Source organism: Echinops telfairi, unplaced genomic scaffold, assembly GCF_000313985.2.
Source record: "Echinops telfairi isolate 266 unplaced genomic scaffold, ASM31398v2 ScPeMD7_7469;HRSCAF=8507_1, whole genome shotgun sequence".
NCBI classification, from domain to species: Eukaryota; Metazoa; Chordata; class Mammalia; order Afrosoricida; family Tenrecidae; genus Echinops; species Echinops telfairi.
In genome coordinates, this window is record NW_022111373.1 from 75,389,902 (window position 1) to 75,407,082 (window position 17,181).

Below are 17,181 nucleotides of genomic sequence, written 5' to 3' on the forward strand. Positions count from 1 at the left end.
CCCATTTTGTCTTCAGTGATAGTGTCCGGAAAGTGAGCATCACAGATAGATATGCCCTTTTGATCACATTAATCCTACACAGATAATCCAGGATAATCTATTTTAAAATCACTTAATTAGCAACCTCAGTTCCATCTTCAATCTATTTTATGTTTTCCATGTAATAGATTTTGGAGATTAGGATGTGCATATTATAGGGGAGCAATTACTCTGCCAACAAACATATAAATTTCACCTTTATGAGAATGGTTGAAAAATTGAGAGATCAAAACCTGAAAGAACTTGTATACTTTCCAGAATTCTACATTCTCCTGATAATTCCAATCTGGTCACATTGAGTTCTAATTTCTGCATGGATAGAATCTACTGCAGCTCAGTAGAAACTAGTATGGATTGAATTGTTTGTCTCCCTTCCCCTCTGCCAACCTTCCAATATATGTCAAATTGGCCCACGATTTTTCACTATTATATAATTACCTTCCATTTTATGATATGATGTTTAGCTTGTGTGTTGTAAATCCTAACCTCTGTGAAGTTAATGAAGCAGGCTTAGAGGCAGTCATGTTAAAGAGGCAGGATGCAATCCTCAGGATTAGGTTACATCTTGAGTCAATCTTGTATGAGATACAAAAAGGATTAAGCAAGTGAGCAGAGATCAGAGAAACCAATTGCCACCAAGATAGAAACACTGTGGGTGGAGAATGTCCTTTGTACCCAAGATCCCTGAACTAGGAACCCCCTAGACACAAGGGAAGATGGATGCCAAGACACATGGAGGTCTCCAAAAGATGCCTGGGAATATTGATGATAAGATCTCACCCCAGAGCCAACACACAGAGAGAGTTTTCCATAGAGCTGGCATCCTGAATTCGGACGTCTAGTCTCTTAACTGTGAGAGAATGCACTTCTGTTTGTTAAACCCATACACTTGTGCTATGTTTGCTAGAGAACTAGGGCAGGACTGGAACCTCTAAAGAAGACAGGTTCGCCCATTTGCTCCAGTTCTCATTTCTGGCTGCTTCATTTATTTATGCCACTGATTTGATCACTAGGGTATTTACATTGGCCATCTCAGTCTGAAACAAAGCCCAAAACTCCTCTAACTCTTCACAATGCATCTTCTCTGTCTGCTCCATGCCTCCACCTAATGAGTTAAGTGGTACACCTGCTACTCTTCTAGTGATGCAAAGCACACATTAAGGAACACAGTAGAACTCAAAGTGGCCTCAGCACAGTGAACTCCCAACTCCATCACTGTATTTGAGGAAGGGGCACTTTGCACAAGTAGGTTAAGGCAGGGAAGCGACGTTTTGCCCGAGGGCTCTTCATTGTTTCCCAAGTCCAGAAGTTTCCCCACACTCTCAACTGAGTGTAGAAGCATCGCGGGCTTCCAGCTCAGGTGGACACCCATTCAGGGTGTGTGCTGCCTCCTCATGGCAGCACTCTAAATCTGAAGTGCAGCAAGCAATTTCATTGAAGGTTCAATCCCAGTTTGTTGAGCTTTAATGGAGGTAAAGCCCACGATCCACTTCCTTGTGGCATAATGTAGACACACACACACACACACTGGCTCCATAGACCTCCACTCATTTCCTCAGCTGCTTACTTCATTTAGAGATGATGATCATTATTGAGAAGACTGGTCAGAGAAAGATACAAATGGCTTAAGCAGATCATGTCTTCTAATCCCATTCGTAGGTTCAACTACAGGGCACCAGCATTTTCTTGTTAGATGGACAAATTGCTTGATGAAGACTGACAGCAACCATGCCACTGTGCTCTAGAGCAACTGGTGTTATTTTGCTGTATTTCCCTCTGGCTTTGCCGGATTTGCAGGCTGGTTGGGGCCACTGAACGCCCAGGTCCATGACTGCCCACTCATTTTACAAGTGTCTTTCTGCAGGTTGCAAAGGATTGATTCCTTTTTGCCTTGTGTGCTCCACGGCTAAGTAGCTCCTTGAGGAGTGATCACGAAAATGAGGCATACGTGGATGACACAATTCATTCTTTCCTCAAGAGGAGACGTGTTCCAATGCTACATTAAAAAATCATGAGCTTCCTGCAGAAAAAGCAATTTGCAATCCCAAGAAGGATCACTTGAGGAATGTATTTACTTGAAAAATTAGTATCACCTATTTGAGTCAGAACTGACTCGATGATGCCAAGTTTGTTTGTCTCTGGTATCATGCTTTCAAAGTCGCCCTAGCGACATAGAAGGTTAAGTGTTGGGCTGCTAAACCACAAGGTTGGCAGTTCAAAGTCAGTGTTTGCTCTCACGAAGATTTGCAGTCCCAGAAACCCCAGGGAGCAGTACTGTGTGTCTAATAGGGTCCCTATGAGTTGGAATTCACTCAATGGGTTTGCTTGTTTTTTGTTATGCTTTGTGATACCTGTGTCAACTTGGCTGGAACAGGGCTTTCGGTAATTTCCCAGTAATCCCCTTGATGTACTCTAACACAATGTCATCAACTCCATAATGGGATCTATGGTCATGTATTCAACCCTGTGAGCAGCCGGCACTGGTGGTGGAGAACAGACCTCATGATTAGGTCGCAGCCTTGATGCAGCTAGAAGAAAGGCCCCTGGAGGGTGTGGCCTGCCACCTTGAAAGCAGACTTTAGGCACTAGATCGTCTCTTCCGCTGGATCTGAATCCTGTACCTGGTTTGGCAACCTCTGGCCATATTGCGTGTGGATCCCAGGAGCCATCAGCAACGGGCCAACCTTGGATCCATTGGACACAGCATGCACCAGCCAGTGGTCTTCCTGCTTCCTGTTTCACCCCCACCCCATCATACCCCACCCCACCCCACTATAACTACCACACATGCAGCTACATGAGTCAGGAGAAGGCTTCAGTTTACCTAACTCTGATCCAGACTGGAACCTGGCTGGATGTACCTGCTTTTCCAACAGTGTATGTAAGCCATTTCTGTGTACCTGTACCTGTCACTGGTTTGCTTCTCTAGAGAATCCAGGCTAACACACATTCATCTCAAACTCTGTCTTCATTTAAGGATCTGTACCTTCAGGGCTAGTTCAGGCAGTTGATTATGCATCTTTAGGAATTTGTTACATCAGTAGCCCCAGTGTAGTCCAGTTGGGCGGAGAGGTCACATTTACAAAGGTGCCATGCCCTTTGAGACCCTCTAAAGGCAACTCAGAGTAAGTGTGAAGGCAACTTTGGCAGTGAGTTCCACACAGAGACTCTTTCAGAGGTGGCTCTGAGGTTCCAAGCAGCCACAGGTCAACGTAAGCTGAGGAGCTCCCTGAGTAGCACCAAGCCCTTCCTGGGTGGCTGCTACGGCCACCTTTTCAGACCAAGACGCTCACTAAGGGTCAGCAAATGAAAGCTATTTCATTATGGAACAGTTTCACGATAAGCCCTGGAGGACTGGCTGCCCCAGTCCATGGGTCCCCACTTTGCCTTCTGTCTGGAAGTCTCTCCTCCAGCTAGTGGGACACCTTAGCCAGGAGGCTATGTGACTCTATGCAAGGAGACATTCCATTCTGACCAGTCAAGGAAGGGGCGTGCTTAGACATTTGGGCACCGAATGGAAAGTTATTTCTTTAGCCTAGTTAGGTATTTGGGCCAAGACTCCTAATGACACAGAGGTTAAATGCTCAGCTGCTAACTGGAAAGTGGGTGGCTAACTGAAAGGTAGGCTCAAACCCATCAGCCTCCCTGGAGGAGACAAACGGCTGCTATAAGCTTTACAGCCTGTGTGGGCAGTTCCACAGTGTCCTCGGGCCTCTATGAGTCACCATGATTCTGCACAATGGCTTTGGGTAGGTAATCCGGCAAAACATCAGGCTCCAGGGGGTCTGGGAGTGGGTGGTTTGTTCTTGAAGTCTAGATACTAGTCTCCGGGAGGGATGGGGATGGAGGGGGCTGGGATGGGCAAAACTACTAGGCTGAAGGACTGCCTAGCCTACCCTGAGCCTGAGAGACAATGCCAGGAGACAAAACCACCAAGTCAGGCCCTAAGAGAATATGGGACTAACTGCCGGGTCATTCACGAGCAGCGCCTGTGCTGTGGAAAAGAAGTCTCAGCTTAATTCGTACAAATGAAAGTCGACTGTCCAAGTTTTCACACACACACACACACACACACACACACACACACACACACGTGGTGGGGGTGGGGCGTGGAGGGGGGAGGGGGTGATTAACTCTACCTCTTTCACTTTAACAATCTGGGCAAGCTAAGACAGCATTCCTTTTAACAATCTGGGCAAGCTAAGACCCCACAGTGCATATGGAACCAGAAACACTTATTCACAAACTCAGAAGTCTCTTGTGTCCTCTAAGCCAGTTCAAAATTCTTCATGGGAAGTTGAGGAATGATCATGGTGCTGAAACAAAGAACCTTTTAGAAAACGGTGACGCGTTTTCTGTTCCTCCAGGTGAAAGTTAATTTAGAAGCACAGCAGTTAGTTAGCACGACGTGGCACTGGTGCTAATTGCAAAGCTTTGGATAAAGGATGTAATTAGGCTAACGATGAAGTCAGCCCAGCGAGGTATTTTCAAGAGAGCTCTTTACAAAAGAATGCACGAACACATGTACCTACACAATCATTTTGTCTAGTTCAGAATACAGCGTGTGCAGAGAAGTGAGATGGGAAATTCAGGGGCGACCATCCAACCTTACTTTATGGAGGGGAAAAAAAATCAGTGTTTCTGAGTTCGGTTTATAGTAGGTGTCTAATAATAATAATACGTCAGAACAAGATCCAAAGAATAACCTTCAGGGACATCCAAAGGGGGTGCTTCTGGTGGTCTCTCTGTTGGGTAGGGTCCCAGTGGAGGGTATCCAGGCAGGGCAGGGCTGAGGTCCCTGCATAATAAAGAGGTGGCCGCTGGAGCCCAGGTTAGATTCCTAGGGAAAGAGTAGTTTGCAGGAGTTATTTGCAGGGTGGGAAGAGAGCAGACCCCCTGTTGGTCAGGTAGTCTTTGAGAGAAAGGGCGAATGTGAAATGAGAACTTAGGGAGTTGGGGGTTATGAGGTGGGTGATGTAAAAGCCTCTTCTGCCTCCCTGTACACTTTTCAGCACAATCTGTTTTAAAACTCAACCCTTGGCATGCGGTTGGTTTTCTTACCGCCAATGATGGTGGCAGAGGTCTTGGAAGGCTCTACGAGGGGCTATGGCAACATCATCTGTCCAGGGGAGGGGCGGCTGCCACCCCGGGCCACGTATGCACACTGTAGAGACAGCTCAAGTAGTTCCAAACCACCCTCTGCGCGGCTCTTTGAAGTCCCTGGCAGAGTCAGGGCTGGAGAACATTTTGTAAAAACGAGGGTCAGAAAGCCCAGAGACTCAAACACACAGCCATTGAGGTCGTCCTGACTCAGGGTCACGCCACAGGGCAGGGGAGAAATGGCCCCCGGGGGCTGCCCAGACTGTCACTCTTCACAGGGGTGGAACGCCTCCTCTTTCTCCTGAGGAGCAGCTGCTGGTTTCAAACTTCAGACCTTGAGCTCGGCAGCCTAACACATAACCACTACACCACCAGGGCTCCTGAGGGTCAGAAAAGGTTCTAAATTCTAATCTTCCATGTTCTCTGTCAGTTTGATGTAGATTCATGTAACTACCTCTTGTGTCAGTGTACTAATGATTTAAGTCAATACCTCCACCATCAAAGCATGAAAACACTTATCACCAAAAAGGCTTCCCTCCCTCGGTAGCCACATCCACCTTCCTCTCGATCCCACCATCCCTAACTCCTGACAAACATTTATTTGTTTTCCATCTCTATAATTACGTCATCTTCAGACTATCATGTCAATGGAATCAGACCATTTTGGCCTTTTGAGATTGCCCTTTTTTTTTTTTTTTCACTTTGCAAAATGCCTCTTCTAGTTCAGTTATCCGGAGTTGCTTTCTGTTACTTGCAACTGAAACCCAAGACAAGACCTCTAGCCAAGTTGTTGTGTACCTTAATTGGTCAATCATTTAGTTCTTTTTAATACTGAGCAGTAAGTACTTTATGGTATAAATGTGCTGTAGCTTGTTTACCTATATATTTATTCACCTATTATAGAATACTTAGCCTTAATTTCCAATTTTGAGGTATTAGAAATAAAGGTGCTGTGAGCAATCACCTAGAGATTTTTGTGTGGATGAAGGGCTCCCTGTCTCTGAGATAATTATGCAATCATGTGATAGCTGGATCATATGCTAGGTGTATGCTTAATTTTAAACAGATCATTTATTTTCTACAGTGACTTTATGATGTTGCCTTCCCACCACAGTGCACAAGGGAGCCAGTTTCTCCACATCCTCACCAGCACTGGATATTGTTGCTATTTTTATTTTACTGATTTGTTTCTGTTATCCTCACTATATGTTCTCAAGTGAAACCTCAACATCAGTAGATCATGGAATGGCCACCTGTATTTATAGCAGGTAAACACATCTTTGGCCAAGTTTCCAGGATTTGTGAGAGATCTAGTCAGCCAGACGGGCTGGGATTCATCCGCATGTGTTTTGGACACAGCTCAGGAGTCTAGTCAGTTGTACTCTGAGGATCTGGGAAGTCTGGTTCACTTGGATATATGTCTGAGGATTTACACGGGGTAGGACTCTAGCGTCTAGAGCCTGAGAGTTACATTCCCAGAAGGCAGCATTAGTAGAGACTGTCCAGGCACTCCGGGTCACACTAGCCCAAGGTCATACTAGCCCATCCTACCCAAACGATGGGCTGCGGATTCCAGGGGAAGAGGCCCAGATCTCTTTCTCTGACACATATTCATGTGTACTGATCACCATAACCGAATGAAGGCCCAGGAACAGCTGGTCTATACGAAGAATGTCCTGTTTTCATAATGACGCTGCTCCAGCAGCAGTTGGTGTCTCCAAGGATCGCATCCTTGCAAAGAAAACAGCCCCTTTGCAGGACCTGTAGAAATCACCCCAGCAGAAAAGCTCTCGGTGTGCTGGACACCAACGCTATTCATTTGAGCTGGTTTTTCCTTAAACTGGAAGTGCTTTATTTGCAGGTAGAAGTGTGAGTGGAAGGGCTTGAATGTGGGACTGTGCTTAAGGTCCATGCTAAGGATTGAAAGAATCCTTTGGTTCCTGCTGTGGCCCAGACTTTCAGAACTTTTTTTTTGAGTGACCTAGAAGCCTTCCAATAAACCCCTGTTCTGGTTCCAATTTTGCAACCCAATCCTAATACACAAGACTATCCATAAGCTTTCGATTGTGAACTGCATGAAGATTTTCTAGAGCAAGAGCAAGATGCTGCTGCGCAGATGACCAGGTGTCTTTCAGTAGCTCTGTGCTCTGATTTGCATACTCTTTGCTGGTAGCACAGTGGTTACACTTTGGGCTGCCATCCACAAGTTAAGCAGTTCGAAACCACAGGGAAAATATGGGGCGCTCCACTCCAATGAACAGTTAGTCTCTGTAACTCACAGGGACAGTTCAACCCTGACAGGGTCACTATGAGTTGGAACTGACTTGAAGGCAGTGAGTTTGATTTTGTGTGGTGTTGCTACTTGGAATAGAAGTCATGATACATATTCCAGACTCCCTTGCAGTATGGTCTGGTGCTGATGTTCTGCCAATGAGATTAAGTAGATTTGTGTATGTGTATGAGTGTTTGTGTGGTGTGGTGTGTGTGGGGAGATTCTTTATAGGAGGATGGGCCTGCACTGCTATATCCTTCCCATTTCTTGCTAGCAAGAATGTGTCCCTGATGATGGTTGGTATGTGCTAAGAATGGTGGAACAGCAAGACAAAGGAATCAGGGTCTTTTGACGACCATGGAGCTACCATAGTAGACCGATCACCTCCATCCAGACTTCTTTTTCATCATATAAATCAAACTCTTATCTTGTGTATGATTCTGCCAATTGTTCCCCTTGGATATGCAGTCAATCTTAATCCTAATAGGGATAATGAAGAAATGAAATGTGGAATTCTGACGACTGAAATATGGCTTCTATTGAAAAGAAAGCATAGTTGATTTCTACCCTCTACCCTTATGAATCAGAATCAACTTGAATGTAATGGATGTGTTTTGGGTATGCTTATCACTAATGCAAAGCTATGGTATCTACTATGTCTGTCACCAAGTCTTTGTTACTTAATGAGGTCATAAACATATTTTGAAACAATAGGTTCACTTACAATCCTATTTTCTGCATTTAACAACATTATCAGGAAAGGTGGCTTGCAGGCACCATCTGACTGTGTGAGGGATGGCAGGTGCCATGCTTAGAAACCACAGCTCACCTGGCAACATAGCAGCACACAGTCTTTCACCCCAACAGAACAACAGGAAGAACGGCCAATTTCCTAACGCCCGCCCTTCCATGATGATAAGATAATGTGTAGAAAAATCATGTGCCTGCTCCACCGCCTGGGACATGGAGGGCTCAGCACGTGACTGAGCCCCCTATCCTTTCTGATGAGCTTGAATGTGAGAGTTAATGATGGTCTGAGCCCCTGCTGACCTTGCGTTTGGCAGCCCAGCCCATGATCCGCTGTGCCCTCAGAGCTCATGCAACAGATATTAGAGCAACAGCAACAAAGCACTTCACTGCCATCAAGTCGGTGCCATCTCATAGCACACCCTCCCCCAGGCCCCCACCCCTGGGGGTTCCTGAGACTGTAACTACTTACAAGAGTAGAAAGCTCCAGAGTGGGTTTGTCATTTAACATCTTATCATTTGTTTCCCTTTTGACCCATTTTAAATTTGTTCTAGTTATTATATTTTTCTACTTTCTTTTGGATTGAGCTTTTCCTGTGTTTTATTATGTTGTTTTTATATGAGTTTCTTTATATGAAATCCAGGCCAGGTAAAACTATAGAGATAGTAGCTGGATTAATGGTTTCTTAGGGTTATGGCAGGGGAGGCTGGGGGGAAACGGGGAGCTAACAATCATGAGTACAAGAATGAAACAATGTTCCAAAATTGAATGCAGTGATAATCGCACAGCTCGTTTTAATTGTATGGTACATAAACTATATGTTGATAAAATTGTCTTAAAAAGATGCCAGCCCCATGCCGATTGGCTCTATTTACGATACAAGAACCCACTCCTCTGATGGCACGCTACAACCCCCAGAGGCGGTAGGGGAGGGGAATGGCGAAGAGTGCTTTCCAGAGCTCAGAAGTCAGCCAGAGGCCTCTGGTTTTGGTGGGATGCGATCTGTGTTCTAGCTGGTGACAAAGGCTTGTCGCCGATTGCCCTCATGAAATGGAGAGAGGCTATATGGGGTGAGGAGAGGGACAGGACTTGGGTGGGAGAGCTGGCTAGGGGCTATCATGAAGGATGCACAGAAAAACCCTGGCAAACTTGCTGAGTGAAGTAAGTCACAAAAGGACAAACAGGATACAATCTCACTTCAAGGAAACAGGTGAATCTGAAAATCAAAGCTTGACAGTGGTTACCAGGGGTGAAAGTGGATGCCAGGTGGGAAATGAGAAAGGGGGACTACTGATTAGGGGGCAGGGAATTGGTCAATGATGGTGGAATCCTTTGGAAATGGATAGTGCTAATGCTGATGGAACATGGACAATATAACCAATGTCGCTGAATTACACATGTAAAAATTGTTGAACTGGCAAGTAATAAATATTTATTAAAATAACCACTAATAATAATAATAAAAGATGACATCATTTTCCAGAGTCCCATAAAAACGGAAACCAGCCACTAACACAAGTGTGCAAATACTTTAAGCACACTCATGTCTGTATTTTCATCTCACATCCCTATCTTGAGCCTTTGAAGACATGTCATTGTTTTGGGCTGATGTATCTTATTTCAGGGAAAACTGAACAATAGAATAAAGGAAATCTGAGGGCACAGTATTTTTGTTGAGAGGGAAACACAGAATTATCGTAACTTGGAAGAATTAAGAAATCTCTACGGTGCCTCTTTATGTGTCAAAACAAGCCCCTTGCAGGCCCCACTCAGAAACAGGAGCACAAGACTGCAGGGCGGTGGAACTCAGTGAAATACTGCGACCCTGTGGTCGCAGCTGCAGGACCTACCTTCCTTGGGAGCAGGTCTCTGGGTCTCTCTCTGGAGTGGGCCCCTTGGGATGCCTTCCAAGTCCGGTTCCCATGGCTATGTGCATTCGGTATAACCCTCCCCACAAGTTGTAATGATTAACACGCAGCTGGAGAAACCACGGTAAGGAGAAGGGGTGAACAATCTAACACTCCTTCTCTCTTCTTGCCCCTACCTTCTTCCAAGTAGAATGGTGGCTTACCCGCTGGTTGCTAAGCACATCGTCGGCAGTTGGGAACCACCAGCCACTCGGCCGGAGAACGATGAGGCTTTCTACTCCCATAAAGATTCACAGTCTCCTCAACCCACAGGGCAGTTCTACCCTGTCGTACAGGGCTGCTCTGAGTGAGGATTTCCAAGTGCTGTGTTACATGACTGCTTTCTGTCCACTCCTTTATCACAACAACCGGATGAGGTAGTACTAGTTGTATACATGGCTTCCACAAGCTCTTGAGAAAAAGGTGTCATTGAATGACCAGAGAATGTTTTTCACTTACATTTTTGACACCCCTTTAACAGTATGTCCATTGTACAGATGAGAAAACTGACAGCCATCAGGGGCAAAGCTAGAGAATGGCAGAGCTGGCTTGGATGAAGACCAGCTTTGCATCGAAGCCCATGCTGTTGGCCACGCCCCCACCTGCCTGTCCCCAGGATCTCAGACAGATAGAACTTGCTGCTGCTGCCGTCCCGTAACTCTTGGGGTCAGCTAGTGATATCTGCCAGTAGGATCTCATTGTCTAGCAGGATGGGGTGGCAGTGGTGATAAATATTTCAGGTAGTAAACCACAAACCAAACTCACTGCCACGGAGAGGATTCCTACTCCTAGCGACCCAAATAGGTGTCCCTCATTAATTCATGTCACAAATGAATGATGGAAGATTCTGGTTCTTTGGGTTCTGGGTCATCGAGGTTTCACTGGGTTATTTTTCTTTGATTCTCTCTCATTAGCGTTCATCCTCCTGGTGCTCGGTTCTGACTCCTGGATCTTCTTACCCATTTGTTGCGGTTTATTCACATTCAGTCCTTCTTTCCCAGTGGGCCTGACTATGGGGCTGACTTGAACTTCCCTCTGTGGTTTCCAAGGCCGTACATCTTGATGGGAGCAGTTCCTCATCTTTTCCTACAGAAAGGCTAGTGAATTTGAACCACGGACGTTTTCGTTCGCAGCCAACGGCTTCGTCCTCTGTGTCACCAGGGCTCCTTCCTGACCATAGTGAGAAGAAATACCCCTCCCCACCCTCTGCCCCCACCATACACACACCCCACACAGATACACCAAGCAGTATTGTCAGGAACTCAGAATCTGTGAAGTTGCCTTTCACCCTTCCTTCCCCCTCTTCCCTATGCCCTCGTCCCTACCCGGAGGAAAGGAGGACGCAGCAGCATTTAATGGAAGCCCCACAGCCTGCCGGGACTGGGAGCTTGGCTGAATCGCAGGCCCTGCGCCTCGGGAGGGAGAGCTCTCACTCCGGCCCAGCTATGGAGCTGCAGCTGTCCCGCAGCACTGTCCGCTCCATTAACCCTCCTGTCATCATCCGCTCTCTGAAATGTGCGTGCACATCAGATGACGTGCTCTTCCCCCTGCCAAGGGCATTCCGGTGCAGAGCAAGGACAATTAGCTAAGTGGGAAGGTTCTCCTTTCAGGGCAGAAATGCTGCAGCGCTTGCTGCCCAGAGCACCTTGTCCGGACTCGGGGTCTCAAACAGGCCAAGGTGTCTGACTGGCCCATCCTTCTCCACAGACCTAATCAGGGTCAAGCAGAATCCCCCTGCCATTCAAACTGACCCTGCACGGGGCTTCCCGGGCTATCCATCCTCCGCTCTCACCTTCGGCCAGGCTGGCGTGTTGAAACTGTTCACTAACAGTCAGTGCTTACCCACCAGTCCCACGAGGACACAGAAGAGGGCCCCCATGAAGGCAGATGCCACCTCCAGCCAGTCATCATGACATGTCCAGGCTTAAAAATACACACATTCCCTGGTTTGTCTCCAGTCACCAGTTCCAGCTACAGGGGTTAGGCATCGGGCTGCGGACTGCACCATCAGCAGTTCAAAACCACCATCAGCAGCTCTGAGGGAGAAAGATCAGACTACCTGTTCCCGTAAAGATTTAACGTTAGAAACCACCTGGGGCAGTTCTGCTCTGTCCTGAGTGGGAACTGGCTCTACAGCAGCGGGTTCGGGTTGGTATGGGTAGCCAGGAGTCTGTAGGCTTGAGAATGGGTTCACTCTCTGAATGCCCAGTCTCAGCTGTCCCAGGAGCCCTAATTCTTGAGGCAGGGTCTTTCCTGCTGAGTTTGTGCTCTTCCCTCCCCACCTCCCTCCCTGCATCAGTGGGAATGCTGTTTGCTGTAGTAGGTACGGAGCCCTCGCGGTGCTGGGGGCTAGGTGGTGAGCTACTAACCATGATGGGTTCCACTCCATCAAATGCTTCTCCAGAGAAAGACAAGGCTGTCTGCTCCTGTACAGACTTACAGTCTCGGAAACCCTGTATCTGACCACTATGAGTGGCATCCACCAGACGGCATCGGGTTTGGCTTGGTTTGGTGGTGGTTGTTAGCTCCTGTTTGGGTGACTCAAACATGCGGTGACCTTCCTGGCGACCTTATGTAAGAGAGAACAAGGTGCTGCCTGGCCCCGTGTCTTACTTTCCATCGCTGGCATGTTTGAGCCCATCGCTGCTGCTGCGGGGCCAGTCCATGTCACCGAACGTCCCCTTCGCCCCTCTACTTCACTATACACATGATGTCCCCTTCCAGCAATCAACCCCTCCTAGATACGTAAGTGCTGCACTGCGAACTGAAGAGTCAGCAGTTCAATCCCACAGTCCCTCAACTGGAGAAAGATGAGGCTATTGGTCCTGTAACGATTGACAGTCTCTGGAACCCTGTAGGGGTTGCCATGAGTTGGGACCAACTCACTGGTAGTGGATTGGTTTTACTGCTGTGGTGGTTTGGCTATGGTAAGTCTGCGATCTATAGTGGTGCAGTAGTTTTAGTGCTCGTCACTAACTGAAAGGATCGGTGGCCTTTGAACCAAGGACTACGGGGGAGAAAGAGGTGGAAGTCTGCGTCCATAAAGATCACAACCTTGGAGAACCTGTGGGGCAGTCCTACTCTGCCCTATAGAGTCCCATGAGTCAGAGTCGAAGTATCATGTTAAGCATCTCTCCCTTATCTTAGTCTGGAAGCTCCTCTGAAACCTGGCCACCTTGGGTGGCCCATGGGTGGCTGTATCTGAAATGCGAGTGGCCTATGTTCTCACGTCATACATGCCACCAGAGGACGGTAAGCTGACACATGAGTGGTGGGTGTCAGGGCGCCTACCGGGAGAAGCGTGTTCTGCAGTGATGAAATCCAAGCGCTCTCTCTCCCAGGGCCTTGTCAGCCCACGATGAGGTCACTTGATGTTGAAACCTTCAGAGAGTGGCAGCATATGTCTTCAGGGAAATTTTCAACCCCAAGAGTGTGGAGGGACAGCACTGTCATTGTCAGATAACCATAAAGTTCCTCTGCTCAGCCGGCCAGACGGGTCCCCATGTGCTGCCACACCCACATTCCATCTCACCAGCACTGGGCCGCCGTCCACATGCCCTTTCTGGGAAGCATCAGTCCAGATTCTCTTCCAGGACCGGGGGTACCAGCTCAAGGTGGAAGGTGCGTCAGAGGCTTGTCTGGAACCAAAGCGGAAGGCTGAGGGCATCAGGGCCAGGGCCTTCTGCACAGACTGCTCTGAAGAAATGCGGGAAGACACGGGAAACAGACATGGAGGAGATTCACTGCCTCAGGGGTATTCGCTGCGTATTATTTGCAGTGCACTCGCCACGTGGATGCCGGTGGTAGCAAACCTAGGTACCCTGGTGAGAAGGGCCAGCACTTGGCTCTGAGTCTCTTCATGATGCTCTTGGATTCCTCCCCTGCCAGGTTGGGACACCCAACACACCCACACAGGTGGTGACCAAAGGTCTCCTGAATGAAAGCATGTGGAGGCCCAGGGACCACGGATGCTCTCGCTTCCAGGGGCCGCAGCGTCATTCACACAGCACAGAATTTCCCAGGGAAAATGGAAAGCTTTGCAGAGGCTGCAGGGGAAATGCAGGGATGTTTAACCCCTTCTCTATTTTAAGGTCACTTCAACGATGTGTCATGGAAAATAAGAGAGCTCTAGATGTCAGTATTGCTTTTTCAGTGTGACTTTAAGTTACACAAGCCGGGGTGTGCTTTCTCCTTCAGGGCTGAGACCCAAACCCATGTCCAATCTGCAAAAACCCTCCCTTGTCTCCTCTCTTTACTTCCACTCCCAACCCTCCCTGCATACCATCCATTCCAGGAGCCCCACAGAGAACTGCACTGGGGAATCACCAGGGAGCAGAAGACTCTCTAAGCTGGAAAGCTGGTTGTGTGTTACAACCACTCAAGGGCTTTGAAAAGACACCGATGCCTATTGGGTCGTCCCAGAATATCTGATACAATTACTCCAGGGCCGATCCCTCCATAGGGACTTTAATGAGAGTCGAGAGAGCAACTTCCATGGAAAAGCATTTATGCAAAAGTCTAACATCCAAAGAGGGGTGGACACACCTCTCAAGTACCCAGTGAATGCAATCAGTGGCCATCATTTGAGTGCACCCAGATGTATCGCAGAAGAAAGGTCTGGCAATCTACTTCTTCAAAATGAGCTACTGAAAACCCTGCAGGGCACAATTCTACACTGACACAGATAAAGTCGCCATGAGTCAGAATTCACCCCGCAGCAAGGAGTTGGCTACCCATGAAACCCCCACCCGGATCAAGACATCAAACACCATTATCACCTCAAATGCTCAGCACAGGATTAAAAAAAAACCCAAAAAGCCCAAACCTTTTATCTCTCTATTTTGGAAAAAAAAAGATAATGTGCTACAAATTGTAAGAGTATAAAATGTTTTATATTATGCAAATCACCTCTGGAATTTTAAAAAGAACACAACAATAAACTTAGCCAGGGTACTCTTAAGAAAACCTTCCCGGTTGCTTTTAATCCATAGACAGAATGAACTGACATAATCTGCTCTGCTCCCCGCCCCCATGCTTCTGGCGATGGACATCCTGCAGTAAAGCATGGCCTTAAAATGTTCATCGTCCAGGTTACTGATTTCTAGTAGTTCTCAAGGTTTCATCAACATAAAACTTAATGTCCGCCTTCTGAGATGCACAGTTTTATCGTAGAATGATTGCTTTGGTAACTTTTCATGCATGGTTCGTGATTTACAACCTTCCTTTTTGCAATAAAGAAGCTATTGCGTATTTGTACTTGAATAAAATGAAGGTGAGTGTCATGCTCTCTGTGGATCAGAAACGAGTCTCAAAAGGAGAAACTCCTCACTGGGGTTTGGCACCTCAAGTTCAGCTTAAATCGCTAGAAAATAAAATGTTCTCTTTAGGGAGAATAACCACATCGTACATGTGTGCATTTTTGTGTGTTGCTTTTCTGTTTTTAATTAAAAATACATTTTTCTTGTTAGAGACAATTTTAATTTTTCAAGTCATTTAGCTTAAGCAAAGGAGCATGTCTGACATGAATTTGGTAACTCAGTGTGTAAAACCCATGATAATGCATCTGAATGTGAAAGGCTACTTCTCTGATTTTAGGGATGAGTCATATTTGCAAAGATTGTTCCCTAACAGAACTATGCTTTCACATGGAGTAATTAATTGCTCCATTCTAAAACAAACATAGACAGAAAATGAGCAGAGTCGGGTTTCAGACTGTAATTTCCCGTAAGGTTTTAGTCTCTACAGGGTTTATCTCTTGCAGCCCCCAGTCTGTTTGCCTGTTCTGCAGACACCCAGAGGAGTACAGAAATGTCGCTCAAATGCTTCCCTCTCCTGTCCTTCTCCGTGGAATTCCACTCCAGGAAGACATCATGCTTGTAAAGGAAGAGGGTCAGCGAACAAGAACAGGATCTCCAGTGTGACGGATTGGCACAGTGGCTGCAGCAACAAATTCAAACACAGCACTAATAGTGATGATGGTGCAGGGCCCGGAAGTGTTGCCTTCTGTTGCACCGTAGGGATGCTGCCAGTTGGACCTTAACATCACCCCCAGCCACTACAAATGCCTGGATTCTGTTTGCCTCTGTCTGTCTGTGGGTGAAGCACCTGGGAGTTTCCAGCTTCCGTGGGGAGAGAACTGTGTGGAAACCCCAAACCTCCACGTACCCAGAAGTGGAAAACAATGAGCACACAGGAACAGAGGCAAGGACCAGCAAGCCTGGACTGGCAGCATCACCTACACATAGCCTGTCCGCAAGAGACAGGTTCCTTCTCACACGCCTCCTAGGGTTGGACCACTGAAGGGATGGGCAGACTCACGGCGCTTTGCTCTGGGCCCAGAGATGATGAACTCACATGGATCTGATTATGACCAGACTTTCAGAGGTGGGGCCTGCATAGTTCATAGGATATGTGTGTGTGTGTGTGTGTGTGTGTGCAGAGCTCTAAAAACAGCAAAATAAAAGAATGTTGCAAAGCAGAGTGGACCACTGGGCCCAGTCTTACCTCAAGCAGACCTCTAGGTAGGAGACAGAAAGGTGACGAGGACCGTGCTGTTCTCAGACCAGCACTTACAAAAGAGGAAGGGAGCTGGGCGTGAAGGCTGGGGTAGAACTGGGGGACCGGCCACAGGTGCGGGCCAGCCTCTTACCGTAGTGCGGGATGATGGCCCAGGCCATGGCTGAGGCGTAGATGCCGCCGATCATCCAGAACATGCAGAGCCAGCTCAGGTGCTCGCCACGCTTCTCCCGGGCCAGCACTTCAGCAAAGTAGGAGAACACGGTGGGGATGGCTCCTCCAATCCTGGCAAGGGGAACAGAGAACACAGGAACGTGGGGCCAGGCAGCTGGGTGAGTGCAGAGGGCAGAGTGCACACTAGTCCTGCCCACTTACCCTCCCTGCCTCCGAGGGCTGCGGACTCTTGCCCTTAGTCTCAATATAAACCTCAAACTCACTGCCAGCAAGCTCATTCTGACTCTTAGAGACCCTGCTAGGACAGGATAGAACTGTCCCTGTACGTCCCCGAGACCGTAAAACTCTTTGGGAGGAGACAGCCTCATTGTTCTCTAGGAGAGCAGCTGGTGGTTTTCAAACTGCTGACCTTGGGGTCAGCAGCC

The 17,181-nt window shown here is 47.5% G+C and overlaps 1 protein-coding gene across 1 annotated transcript in view; it reads right to left on the reverse strand.

Annotated features, from left to right (window-relative positions):
• The window catches only part of SV2C (synaptic vesicle glycoprotein 2C), a 267,398-nt gene that overhangs the window by 104,933 nt on the left and 145,284 nt on the right, over nucleotides 1–17,181 (reverse strand). The window contains exon 3 of the mRNA XM_004703529.2: nucleotides 16,716–16,867. Coding sequence (XP_004703586.1) covers nucleotides 16,716–16,867 — 152 coding nt within the window. The remainder of the gene's footprint in view (nucleotides 1–16,715; nucleotides 16,868–17,181) is intronic.